This window comes from Orussus abietinus, unplaced genomic scaffold, assembly GCF_000612105.2.
Source record: "Orussus abietinus isolate OABI.00-Male unplaced genomic scaffold, Oabi_2.0 scaffold81, whole genome shotgun sequence".
Taxonomy (NCBI): Eukaryota; Metazoa; Arthropoda; class Insecta; order Hymenoptera; family Orussidae; genus Orussus; species Orussus abietinus.
In genome coordinates, this window is record NW_019394962.1 from 10,708 (window position 1) to 24,501 (window position 13,794).

At 35.7% G+C, this 13,794-nt stretch overlaps 3 protein-coding genes across 7 annotated transcripts; 1 reads left to right on the forward strand and 2 right to left on the reverse strand.

Annotated features, from left to right (window-relative positions):
- The first annotated feature begins 4,097 nt into the window (after positions 1 to 4,097).
- LOC105695261 (WD and tetratricopeptide repeats protein 1) lies at positions 4,098 to 9,029 on the forward strand. Of its 5 annotated transcripts, XR_002762308.1 has the most exons (16): positions 4,098 to 4,510; positions 4,615 to 4,777; positions 5,057 to 5,187; positions 5,291 to 5,402; positions 5,567 to 5,959; positions 6,065 to 6,146; positions 6,226 to 6,402; positions 6,472 to 6,596; positions 6,800 to 6,927; positions 7,015 to 7,095; positions 7,177 to 7,319; positions 7,407 to 7,554; positions 7,640 to 7,832; positions 8,084 to 8,299; positions 8,790 to 8,833; positions 8,939 to 9,029. XR_002762308.1 is itself a non-coding variant. In XM_012416665.2 (15 exons), exons 2-14 carry the CDS (start codon positions 4,712 to 4,714, stop codon positions 8,282 to 8,284), a joined length of 1,980 nt encoding a protein of 659 aa, XP_012272088.1. In that variant the 5' UTR covers positions 4,098 to 4,510; positions 4,615 to 4,711; the 3' UTR covers positions 8,285 to 8,299; positions 8,790 to 8,919. The 5 variants fall into 5 exon arrangements, 4 of the variants coding, with proteins under 4 accessions (XP_012272088.1, XP_012272090.1, XP_023289330.1 ...); XM_012416665.2 differs by lacking the exon at positions 8,939 to 9,029 and having other exon boundaries at positions 8,790 to 8,919; XM_012416666.2 differs by lacking the exons at positions 8,790 to 8,833; positions 8,939 to 9,029 and having other exon boundaries at positions 4,111 to 4,196; positions 4,272 to 4,510; positions 8,084 to 8,310.
- Positions 8,594 to 10,613, reverse strand: LOC105695263 (Bardet-Biedl syndrome 5 protein homolog). The gene is made up of 8 exons (XM_023433563.1): positions 10,337 to 10,613; positions 9,991 to 10,139; positions 9,855 to 9,895; positions 9,639 to 9,766; positions 9,435 to 9,570; positions 9,197 to 9,298; positions 8,904 to 9,095; positions 8,594 to 8,826 (listed from the first exon to the last, which is right to left on the reverse strand). The coding sequence occupies exons 1-8, from the start codon at positions 10,375 to 10,377 to the stop codon at positions 8,617 to 8,619; spliced, it is 999 nt and encodes a 332-aa protein (XP_023289331.1). The 5' UTR covers positions 10,378 to 10,613; the 3' UTR covers positions 8,594 to 8,616.
- Positions 10,614 to 10,727: 114 nt separating this feature from the next.
- Positions 10,728 to 13,642, reverse strand: LOC105695262 (phosphoacetylglucosamine mutase). Its single transcript, XM_012416668.1, has 8 exons — positions 13,418 to 13,642; positions 13,333 to 13,347; positions 13,174 to 13,255; positions 12,806 to 12,876; positions 12,086 to 12,663; positions 11,719 to 12,000; positions 11,487 to 11,644; positions 10,728 to 11,387 (listed from the first exon to the last, which is right to left on the reverse strand). Coding segments are annotated over exons 1-8 (1,638 nt in total). The 5' UTR covers positions 13,419 to 13,642; the 3' UTR covers positions 10,728 to 10,936.
- Between the last annotated feature and the right edge of the window lie 152 nt (positions 13,643 to 13,794).

Below are 13,794 nucleotides of genomic sequence, written 5' to 3' on the forward strand. Positions count from 1 at the left end.
GTTTCACTTCACCTTAACCGGAGGAGATCAAAACAGAATGGAGTAGCGAGGTAAAGGAACGAGGAGGCTTCTCTCCTGTAACGAAAATCCGCGGGGTTCTCTGTCAAGTCGTCGCTCTTAATCCGCAGCTGATCTCGGCGAACGAGAGTTAAGCTCCCTGATTGGAAGGATCTCCGAGGGAAAGACGTCTTACGGTGATTGCCTCCATGTCGGAAATCAGGGATGGGCGCATTTTTATACCCTGACTAATTCCAGGATGAATACACATTTCTAAGTGAAATCATCGCCGTTTATTCCGCCTGAAGAGCCGTTAAGGTGAAGTGAAACACGTCGAGGAACTTGATCGACGTCGATAAAGAAAATTTTTCTAAATGCCTACGTTGCCGACGTTCGTTTTTATATTAACAGCTGTGTCGAATTATATTGGGTATTGTCCTAAATGACGTACTCCACTTGTCGTTTTCGTACATTAATTGTAAACAAATCAAAGTAAAACTCCAGAAATACTCTGGATTCATGACTTCTGAGGCCCCAATTGACTGCGGAGGGACCCCCTGCGCCATCTGTGATTTCCAGGTCAATTAAATTTTCACTCCGAGACCTCGTATTCCCATCGTTTTAGCAAAGAAGCGCATACAACACTTTTTTTGCCTTTATCCCGTTGAAATGCGAGTTTATCGATTACCAGAGTGTTCTAAATTGTCGTAAAATTGTCCTGACCCTTTTGTTTCTCATATCGTAGCCTTCGATAATTGTATATTGATCGAAATATGAGAGCTCGACGCCATATTGGTTCTGGTCTGGGCTAAGTTAAAGAATTTTTTTCCAAAAATCCAAGTTTTTAATGTGTCAGGGCAATTCTTAGATGATCACGAGTCACGTGACAAAATTCCGAACAGTTTGATCCAATACTCTTAAAAAAAAAGTGTTGTATTCGAATCGACTGATTTGAAATGGATTTCACTTCGCCTTAATATGTTACGAAAGCATCGTACGTGTACGTATGAAGAAGTCCAAATATTTATAAAGCTTGACGAACACCGAATTTTTCGAAACCTCAGCACGTGATCGTGGAGGCCCTAAAGAACAATGCTCATGAAATTTCAATTTTTTTTTTTTTAACCAAAAGCGTTTTTACTTATCTCAGACTAGAACCAAGGAGACATATTTAAAAAAGAAAATTAAATTTCATGAGCATAGGGTCCTTCCCTCATCGATAGTCGTGAATTTCACAAAAAATTCCCAAGGTTCAATGAGGGCACAATACAGTAAATCGTAGTGACACCCTTAGTAATGTTGAAATGGCAAGCCTGGAATAAAATTATCTTGTCTGAAATAGGTACTGTCATTGTTTGGCAATGTCAATAGAACAAATGATCCAGTTCGTGACAACCCTTCGGAAGGATTCCCTGAAGACTCCTATAAATCTTTTACCATTGGATTTGCACCGACAATGATAAAAAAGACTCGAGAGTGAGTGCCATTTACATTTGAAAAGCAATCACGGTCCTTAGATTCGATCTCTCGATACGGCTCCATTCACATCGATTTAGCAGCAAAGCCGTAATTTTAATAAATATAAAATTGGCAAATCTTTCGAGTACAATTCAAAGCAGACGCGTTCCTTGGTGAATTATTCATCGAGTAAAAATACGCTCACATCCCTGATATGAATATCGAGAAATAGCGAACCGCGTGTCATTGTTGTAGGAACTTCCCGAGACTAGACTCTCGAGGTTCATATCGTACATCTGTTGCCTTCGAAAGAGGCTAGAGGATGGGCGAAATTTACATTTCAAGAGCAATCACCGCCCTCGGATTCGATTTCTCGATATAGCTCCATTTGCCCCGATCCGCGAGTAAAGCTCTGGCCCTAATCAATACTAAATGGCCGAGCTCTAATAAATACTAAATGAATAATTTGGAAAATGTCCGATACAAGTATATACCTAAAGGTACATAGATCCACGCCAGGAGAAAGAGAATGATTAAGGTGAAGTGAAACACGTCGAGGAACTTGATCGACGTCGATAAAGAAAATTGTTCTAAATGCCTACGTTGCCGACGTTCGTTTTTATATTGACAGCTAGGTCGAATTATATTGTGTATTGTACCGAATGGCATATTCCACCTGTCGTTTTCGTACAATAATTATAAAGAAATCGAAGTAAAACTCCAAAAATCCTCTGGATTCATGCCTTCTGGGGCCCTAATTCACTGCAAAGGGACCCCTGCGCCATCTGTGAATTTCCAGGTCAATTAAATTTTCACTCCGAGACCTCGTATTACCACAGTTTTGGCAAAGAAGCGCATACAACACTTTTTTTTGCCTTTATCCCGTTCAAATGCGAGTTTATCGATTACCAGAGTGTTCTAAATTGTCGTAAAATTGTCCTGACCCTTTCGATTCTCATATCAGAGCCTTCGATAATTGTATATTGATCGAAATATGAGAGCTCGACGCCATTTTGGTTCTGGTCTGGACTGAGTTAAAAGATTTTTTTGAAAAATCCAAATTTTGAATGTGTCAGGACAATTCTTAGATGATCAGGAGTGATGTGTCAAAGTTTCGGACAGTTTGGTCTAATACCCTTAAAAAAAAGTGTTGTATTCGAATCGACTGATTTGAAGGATGTTTCACTTCACCTTAAGAATACTTAATATACGGCATGCTTATAAACATTCTTCCCATAAGAGGAAGATTCAGAAAATGGAAGTGGCCCCGCTTGTTCGGCGTGAAAAAAATAGGAATTACTCCGAGGATTTTCAGAATCATTAGAGTAAACCCTCCTGCGAAGGGTGCTGGTGGTTGCAATTTACATTTAACGAGCATTGCCAACCCTCGGATTCGATCTCTGAGCCCGATTTAGCGGCAAAGGCTCTAACTCCAATAAATGTGAAATTGGTCGGACCGGTATATAATATGGCTTGGTGACATTGCACTTTTGTGCCCGGTTTCGAGTCTGGTTGCTCATCTGTCGTTCCACTTGATGCCCGCTATTGTCGCAAATTCCCCATCGATATTTACCCCCGTAAGTCCGTACATTAGCATAATCATATGCATTGGCGGTATCATTCTGAGAGCCGCGGCGATAAATAACGCCTGGCGCTCAGAAGCAACCTAACCTCACCCTTAGCGTTTCATGGTGCGGACTAACTTGCGCGTACCCTAAAACCAATATACTCCCGGTGACCCTTAATTACATTCCGCGGACATTTATAGAATGTGCCTCGCAGCGAACGAGTATGTACGTACAGTTAATAAATCTTGCGTTAGTGCGCCAACGTCGGCGCGTAATTTATTAAAGCGAGAGTAGAAAGTTTCGCGGGCAACACACGACCTTGCGGCTCCTGAGAGTATCTCGTCGTCACTTGCCAAGAGACTGAAGACAAAAGTACGGTGACTGATGACATCTAGGGTTACCTTTCCATTGTACATACCTGCTACTGGGTTAATATGCGGTCTACTTGGGAGTCGTTCCCACAGATGGCGCCACTATGCTCTTCTTGGAATGAATTCTATGTCAGCACCTTTTACCATTCAAGTTTACATGCATTTTAGTCTTTGCTAGAGCTCCAAATGCGGTAAGTTGCGTCGGAAACGATGAGAAATTCCTGGTAACTTATCGGTCATTTCTCCAAGCTCTTTTTTTTCCGAGCAGCTATGAGAATTTACATATTTGCGACGGATGTTCCGATTGCTTGCAGAGAAATACTGGAGTGGGGGAACTTCCGTCGTATGTTTTCTACGGCCAATCAAAACTTCTTATTCACTTCGTCGCAAATTCCAAATGAATCAGCTCACAAAAGCGCTCTCTCGTGGATGTATATACAAAACTGGAATTGTCCTCAGAGGCTCGAATGGCGCGATTTTTGAACTCATTCTACTCCATTAGCAGTTAGAGAAAAACCTTTATTTTTTTTTTAATGAAAAAAACGTATTAATATTAGAAGTTGAGTTTAAACGCTTTATTAGGAAGGTCTGGTGTACTAAATTGGTAATGTAAAAGATAGTTTGAATTTTCCCGCTCGAAATGCAAAGTTTAGAGCGTTATCTATGGTGTGGCATATGTATTATAGTCATGTTTGATCCACCTGAGCATAAAGGGGTTTGATCGCCGCACTCTTTCTACCTGATTTTCCGTCCTGGCAGAACGTGGGATAGAGAAGACTGTGAATAGATTTTTGTGTTACGTGTATGTGTAATGGAGTTTACAATTTATTCTCAAGCGTACACAGAGCCTGACATACATACTTTATTTACTCGTAAGCCAACAGGAAGAACGTACATACTCAACGTCCTGGCATAATGTTTGAGACTCGTTTGGATTGCATATTCATCATAATAAATAAAAAACATTAGTTGATGTGCATGAAAACCGAAAATTTTGAAACGTTCAAGATGATTCCGGCAGGTTATTGCAGCACCTTTTTTTTGACCAAGCTTTCATAGGAAATACGTTGCGTAGTTTTTCCAATCGTACAGCGGGTAACAACCGTTAATTGTAACGTAAGTTCAACGTAAAGTTTATTTTCGCACGGCGCAGAAAATGTCTCTTTATCAGAAAAAAAAGGTTATGATATGGATATTTTCTTATTTGTTGGTATAAGAAGACTCAGGAAACATGAGGTTACTAATGTCATGCGAAGTCATGTAACCGTAATAACTATCAAAAGATACTAAGGCGCAAGCTATGAAATAAAAAACAAAATGTATCGAAATAGAATGGATGTGGACCATAAAATAGTAGATTTGTTACGCCAAAGAGAAATACATGTAAGTAATTAAATGCGTTTCTTTATTTTATTCAAATGTCTTTCATGACCCATTTTTAAAAACATGATAATGACCCTGCATAGTATTTCATACGTAATAGATATTTTGAATGGATTAATAAATTGACATACTATGCGTAACTTGATATTCAAAATGCTTTTAAAAACATTTTACTAAAATACAAGTTATCGTACATATAACTTTTTATGGCACGTATTTAAATAATGTTTTATAATTAAATTTGATACATTTTATTTATTTATTTATTGCTTTATTCAGGAGTCAGCTGCATATGTATTATCACAAAAATGGCATGTGACGGATAGTCTTATAAACCGTTTAGGTTTAGAAAAGGAACTGAACGGTCATAGTGGTTGCGTCAACTGTTTGGAGTGGAACGAAACGGGAGAGTTTGTATATTGTTATAAAATATAATATCAGATATTTGCAATAGATCGTTTAGCGTTAACAACGATGTGAACTAAATTCTTTTATTAAACTTGTTTAATTCAGGATTTTGGCATCTGCTTCCGATGATATCCGAATAATATTATGGGATCCATTTCGTTATAAAAAGAAGTTGATTCTACACACAGGACATAATGGAAACATCTTCTCCGTTAAAGTATGTTGTACATTTTCATATTACAATATAAAACTAGTTTTATATCATAAATTTCATACACACGTTGAATTATTTTCTACAACAAATAGTTGTACAATAAAATATTTATTCACCATGATTCACACATGGTATTTATTTTAGTTTATTCTTTTCTTTGCTTTTAGTTTATGCCAAAATCGAATGACAGTATACTGGTGTCAGGTGCAGGGGATAACAGGATACGGGTCCATAATATACCACTTGCCGATACAACACTTACATGCAGCTGCCATACTGGCCGAGTGAAGAGAATTGCAACCGCAGCTAGTGTACCTTTTCTGTTCTGGAGTGCAGCAGAAGATGGCTTGGTGTTACAGTATGATATACGTGTACCACATTCTTGTGCCTCGTTTGATCATAAAGGCGTTCTTATAAATCTCGTCAATCACTTGGGGCCATTTGCGGAAGCAAAATGCATCTCCATAAATCCCAGAAGGCCAGAATTAATTGCGATTGGAGCAAACGATGCATATATTCGAATGTATGATCGCAGAATGATTAAACTTGCCCCTTTAAAAGTACGTATTTATGATGCCTCGGTGTCGTAGCTTAACATTTATCCACATGATATTTTCATTCAAACAATACATGTTTATAATTTATATATTTTATACACCTTGTAGGTTCCGGTAGCAACCTCACATCCTGCAGAAGGAGATCCGGACAATAATGTTCCTTTAGGATGCGTGCAGTACTTTATTGCAGGTTTGTTCATAAGATTCTAAATAGTGGAGATTATAAGTTGTGTTCTTTTATTTTTACAATAGTAATTTACTTAAAACAGGTCACTTACATTCAAGACGTGATCATGCAAGAACTTTAGCTGCAACGTATCTTACATTTAATGCCAATGGAAATGAATTACTTGTTAACATGGGTGGTGAACAGATTTATTTGTTTGATATCAACAAGCAAAACGATTCCAAAATATTTGACACTTACCTGCCAAGAAAAGGCTCAGGTAAGGAAATTATATTTAACTTGAATGAATGTAACTTTTACTTTTTATTTTGTACTCATGCTTGTTTAGAATCAATCAAAAAGGATCAGGATCTAGACAGGTGTACAGAAGAAAGGAATTTGGAAGATCCACCCAGATTTACCATGACAAACACGAAAAATTTGCCTGGTTACGTAGAGAGCCTAAAGCTAGAGGTTAGTGTGCTCTATTATATGTAAATCATAAGATTACATACGTAAATCCATACGCACAAAAATAAAAGTAATTTAACCGAAGTGAATGTAAATGTAACATTCGTTCTTTTATTTTACATATTTATAAGCTTATGAAAATATTTAAGCAATATTAACCACATTTCAATTTGACTTAATAAACAACATAATGTTTACATTTTTAGGCTAATAGAGAATTCGATCGGCAAAAATATACTCTGGCAATTAATTTATATAATCAAGCACTCTCTTACTGCCCCACAGCTGCAGTACTTTTTGCTAACAGAGCTGCTGCTCTTATGAAAAGAGGATGGTAAACATTTAACGATAGTCCCCTTTTTACTGTTTGTCTTATAATCTCTGTTTAATACAGTGACATTTCATTAAATATATTTATTAGGGATGGAGATGTATATGCTGCATTGCGTGATTGTCAAATGACTCTATTACTCGACCCAGAACATGTTAAAGCACATTTCAGGTAAAATTTAGATTTCTTGATTTTTAAGGATCTTTTTACTGATTTACAGTAATCTAATTATTATTTATTCCTTCTTTATAGGTTGGCTCGTTGTCTTTACGACTTACATCGTGCCTCTGACGCATATAAAGTCATTGAAAGTTTTCAAGAAAAGTTTCCCGAATATGTATCTAACTCAGTCTGTAGAGCCTTAAGAAAAGATATTAAAGAAGCCTTGAATTCTGGTTGGTTATGAAAAATATACATTTTTAAGAATTTCACGGTCCTGCATACCTGAGTAGTAATGTGAAACTTTTTATCTAATATTGTAGGGAAAGATGTATCACAAGGAAATCAGTTTTCCCTACACATCTCATCTAATGAACGAGAATGGAGACGAAATACGTCTGATTACAAAATGAGGTTTTGTGGACATTGTAACACTACTACAGATATAAAGGAAGCCAACTTTTTTGGAAAGTGAGAAAACGTTTATTATTTTTACTTAATTTTATTTATATTATTTCTAATATTTATAAAATGAATTTTTTGACTGCTTTAAAAGCAATGGCCAGTATATAGTCGCGGGTTCCGATGATGGATCATTTTTCATTTGGGATCGGAAGACAACAAATATCGTTAGAGTACTACATGGAGACGAGAGTATAGTGAACTGTCTTCAACCACATCCTTCAACATGTTTATTAGCTACCAGTGGAATCGAATCCGTTATTCGATTGTGGAGTCCCCGTCCAGAGGTATCTATATCCAGCTTTTTATTTTTAATAATTAGAATTTATTAATATGACTTGCATTTACTTCATAATTAAATGTCATATTTGGACTATGTAAATGGAATTTATTTGTATCGACTACGTAATTCACTTGTCAAACTTATGTAATGAACATTCAGATTCACTTGCAATGATAGCGAACTAAACGTTTACAGTAATATTTTATTGTATATGCGTGTATATGAGTGAAAGTACTACCTTTATTCTTTGTTTAGGATGGCAGCGTAAATGATCGAGAAATACAAAACTTAGACGATGCCGCAACAGCAAATCAATTACGTATGAATAGTGATCCTTTCGAATTAATGTTAATCAATATGGGATATCGATTTTCTGGACATCCTACTGGTCTAGACGAGGAAGGTGTAGCAGAGCATCAAGGATCCGTTGCACAGGCCAATTGTAGACCAAGCTAAGCATTGTTGTTAAAGGTATGTTAAAGATTTTCAAGATTAAAAAACCAGTCAAAGTTTATCCTAGTACATAACGTACTGATAATATTATTTATGCGAATACCCTTCCCGTTTATTTTAAATTCCACGCTAAGCTGGAAATCCTGTTATAGTTATCGGGAACTTAAATATTCGAAATTTCTAATTGATAAAATTTATACCTTTTTATCTGAAGTAGTGCCACGGAATGCAGTACTGTCAATAACTATAGATCTTATTTTACAAAAAGAAAATGTATACCTAAATGAAAATAAAAATAATCCATTACTCTAAAATAAATCCATTTAATAAGATATTCAGGCCGTTGGTAACAATTCCCAAAGTGTTTGCAACGAGCTTCCCTTTCGTGGCTCTTCTGCTGCAAGTCCTAAGTAATTACATAAAACGGGCTTTCTCTGGGTCGTTCCGCCTTCAGAAAAATACAGACCGATAACATTAGAGATTTCGTTTTCGTTTTCTTGAATTTCAGTAAAACCTTCTACGTCGAATTCAGGCGGAGCTTCTACCTTTAATGTATGTACGAAAAAAAAAAAGAATAAGTGGATACAATATTTCCTTCAGTAATTCGTCATTATTATCTTACCTGACGTTCGTTTTTGTATTCCACTCCAAATATAGGACATTTTTCGTGTGCGGCAAGAAGAGATGTGATTTCTTTATGAAGGATGTACAATTTTTGCATAGGATCTATTCGAAAACCCAAAATAAGCGATCCATGAGCTTCCGAAATTAATACGACTAACGTTGGTCCGAATTTTGAAGACCTAATGCTAACCTATTGTTATAGAAGAAAAGTAACAATTGTACATATTGCTCTTTTAAACTCTTTTCAAACCATCCTTTAATTTAGTAATTTATCTTAACAGTAATACTTACATTAGTAATTGTAAGATACGGTAAGGATACATTGAACTGATTATTCATGTCGGCAAACCATACGAGCCTCAAATTTGTTACGATAAATGTTCCGACAGTTCCCTAAAAATATTCAATGTAAATGATTTCTTGTATTATAAAATCTAAATATCACAACTCTTGCGTGAGTCTTAATCTTTTCAGCACGTTATAAGATATTCTACAGAAAATTGTATATGTAAAATTGCTCTGCTATCACCTGTTCGGTAGATAAATTCCAAACTCCTGGTAGTGTTGAATGAACTTTCTCATTATTGAGCACACTTAATCGGCTTTCGTGAATAATGCCACTTCTAAGTTTGACCTCTCTATAAACTTTTGATGACAAATATGCTCTGAAATAATTGTTATCAAGGTGGTAATGTTTATATACCTAATGCGTTGCTTAGGTTCCTTAACTTACTTGTAAACTCCTAATAGAGATGTAAAATTGCGTGAACTTTTTGGTATTTGATTAGTAAATATAAACTCATACCGACAATTCCGATATGAACACAGAATATGTAAGGCGTGTGTATTATTTCCGTGTATCTGAAAACCATTATGATAGTATCGATAAGAAATTGAATAAGAGTATATTTTGTAACTTTAGGATAATAAAAGTGATATCTGTATTCACATTTTTCGAATTTGCTGTTACGATGGTGTTGTATCCAATACCTACGGCATAAAATTATACTTATGACACACTGTACTTTTGAATAATGTTCCGTTGCTGTACTCATTGCACTATTAGATTATTATTGTGTGCATACTCAAGTTAATCCGTGGCAACAGCATAGAATGCCAAACAATTCTAAGATTTGTTATTAAAAGACGACCAGTGTCACCACTATTTCCTTTCGAATCCTCTATCATGTCGAGTTTATCCATAAGCAATTCTCCAAGCCGCATTTGCATTTGCCTAAATCAAATAAAACCCATCTTGAACATTATTATTGTAATACAGTTCACAAATGCAAGAGCATTTTTATTTTATAACTTGTTTTAAATATTTCAATCGCAGAAATAAGCAGATTGCTTATTACTTATGTTTATTTACAAAGCTTAGGTTAACATCTTGGTTTGATTTCTATACAAATGACTCATCAAAGTAATTACACAGAATTAATGTCGAATCTAACTTCACTGTCTTGCCACATCTTTTCTAAATAAAGATAACGTGTAAAATTAATCGTTTTTCCACTCTACTGCATATCACAAGTTCAATTACTAGTCCATTGAAATAAGTTCCATGGGGATCAATATTGTTGCCATGACAATCGAGGAGCAAAACAATGCTTCCTTAACATTTTAAAACTTCTATTGTGGCTCCAAATATTGTTATTGCTTCCTTTTCGTTAAATTCGCAAATCATTTTTATTCAGTAATTTTGATAACCATGCAGCGCATAATGAAATAATTTCTTCAACTACTAAAAAGAGTAGACTACTACAAAAGAGTTTGTACGAAAAGATTCGAAATTATCATTATAATTTGTGTAATTGCAAACTTAAAAGGATTTGTTGTGTTTATTGCAAGAATAAAACCTTTTTATACAAAATGTTACAAGAATATTTACGTATGACCATTGTCCGTTAAAGCTTAAGTTAAGATATTTTAATATCACCAGCACATAATTTTTTATCAATTATGTGGAAAAAATGCTATCTCCATAGGTACCGAAACAAGAGATAAAAGGATTGGAATCATTTTTCGTTTTTACGTTGAAATAGATAGTTCAGGCCCAATTCCACCCGCTAATCTATAAACAGCTGTAGCTACTTCGGCAGCTAACTTGTCAGTATCCGCCGAAACTTCAGCCTCCGCATATATTCTCACCACGTCTTCTGTCCCTGATGGTCTAACAAAAGCCCTTCCTTTATTATAGCGTAATACTAAATTATCAATTTCTTGCTGCAAACCAATTGGCGTTAAGCATTTTCTTTCAGCATCAGTTGTGGAAATAATATTTCTATCTTGAACTTTCACTTGTAACTGTTTGTAAGGAAGGTCTTTATAACTGCTCTCCCATGTTGCAAGATCCCAACCTTTCGCATGTAGTATCGTTTCTACCAATAACATGTCACTGAGTGCATCGCCAACTGTTTGATTAATTATATCGATCACAGTCACCAATTTAGATGCGCCTAATCTTTCTTTACTAGAGAGGCTAAAACATTTGTACAAAATTCAATCAGGATTATTTAAAGTATACAATAAATTGCAAAAGTGAAAATTAATATCTCTTCAAAGCATTAACGTTTGTTACCTTGTATTATTTTGAGCTTCGCGTATAATTTTAATAGCATCATCATTAACAGTGACAGTTCCGTGGCCATTTGCTTCAAAGTAAACTCCAATATCAAATTTTTTTGCCTCGTGATGCAAATATTTAACTCCAGTTGAAACACATGACACTGGAACTTTCTGAAATGTGTTATTAAAACTAATATTAATGATCAAATGAATAAATTAATTCTTTTCGATACCACAAGGCATACCAAAACATTAGTGATATAATCTGTGGATCCTCCATTTGCATAAGCAGTTTGGACTAATCCAAGTTTCAAATTGAGTTGACTTTCTTCAAGCAACTCTTTGAAATAGCTGGCTACAAGAGTCGATATCCTATCTCCATCGAGCAGATGGAATTTATTATTTTCATCCGTATAATAGTACAGAGCTCTATCTGCATCTCCGTCAATAGTAACACATCTTGCATTCGGTTTGATTGGAACATTCTCAGGATTTTTCTGTTGAACTTTAACATAATCTGCTCCACACTATGCAGAATGATTGCCATTGCTTAGATATACAAATGTCAGAATTACTGCAACATTCTTATTAAACCGTTTAATTAAATTTTACCTTATGGTTTAGCTCTCCCCTACCGTCATTAAAAATTTCTACTGAAATGGAATCTCCTAAGTGATTCTGAAATTCCTTCATAGCAATTGCTCCAACGCCATTTGCTGCATCTAACTGAATCTCAGCAATATACTTTCCATTATTTCTTTGACCATTCCTTACGTGCTTAAAAGCTTTACTCAATTTTAAATAGTATCCTTCTACCGTGGGAATTCCATATCCTCCAGTAGTATTTGTACATACAACAAGGTAGTGCAATTGAGGTGTGGTTACAATGCCAAAATCTTTAATTTGGCCCTTTGCAACGGTGGCACCGTCAAGTACCGCATTTGTTAAAGAAGGACTACTCTTTCTAGTATCTCTACCAATGACAACAGTGGCAGATTTTGATGTATTAATATTTTTTTCTTTCACTATGCGTTGTAGGGTCGATGCAATGTCAGAGTCATTCACATTTGCCAGCTCGGTTGCAATTTTTTCCCATGACATTTCCAACATCTCACCAGCTGGGTCAACTAGCTTTACTCCATTGTCAACTTCTGGATTATGACTAGCTGTTATCATTACACCAATTGCAGCTAAAAATAATTTGCCAGACTTTGTTATTACAGTTTGTGACAGAAAATATAATTAAATGACAATCTTTATTATCTATTCACAGTATAACAATTTTATAAATTAATTAAAAATATGCTATTTTCATGTAAATCTATTCATTACCATTTGTTGTCATTGATCTTAACACCGCTAAGACCCCCATTCGATACATAACGAAATCCAAAATATCGGATCTGGAATTTTAAAAATGTTATACTAAATTAAGGATCTAAGTAGCATAATTTTCTTTCTAATGCAACATCTTAGTATCATATTCTCTATTTTAATTCACACAGATGCAAAAGATAATTATATTCAAGGTAGTCCTTTAATATAACAAGTTGCAAAAATGAATAAAATGAAAAATAACATTCATTGCTTCCTGTCAATAAATTCTTTATTTATTACCCACGTGTTATTCACTTTACTTATATTTAAAAGGTGAACATATTACCATCTGTTGTAGAAATTTAAAAATTAAACTCAATCACCTGGTTCTGAAGCCGGCTGTTCCATACGGGATGTAATCTTTATACGTTTTTGGATGACGTGTAATTGCAGCATTTTGGATTGCTAAAAAATCCATTATTTAAAATCACGGATACTTTAATACCTCAACATTCACGGCAGGTTTAAACTATGGCTGTCACCTGCATTCACTCCCACTAAAATACAAGAATATTAGAAAGTTTGCCAGCGTCGCCGACCTCTGCCGACCTCGAAATCATTCCCTACTTATCACTGCATTTTATGTGATTTTATGGCACCCTGTGTCACGTGTGTAAGATACTGTCCAAAGCAGAGATCAGTTGGTAGCAGAGATGAGCAGGCTCATCTCTGATAGGGGTAACTCATTTCTGGCAGAGATGAGTTGCGCCGCCACTGAGGGGTAACAGGTGGCAAGTGCATTAGTCGTCCGCATCCTCCATCGGGGGGCAGCACTGGATGCGATATCGCGCGACCTACCCGTGAACAATCTTCCCAATTCATCTCTGTGTAAATCCGCTTTCATACGACCTGTGGGCTGAGATTTGGATTTGTATATATATGTATATATCATGATTGGGGGTGGTCACAGAGTTAAAGGGGTAGTAAAGTTCAAAAATTCTTAT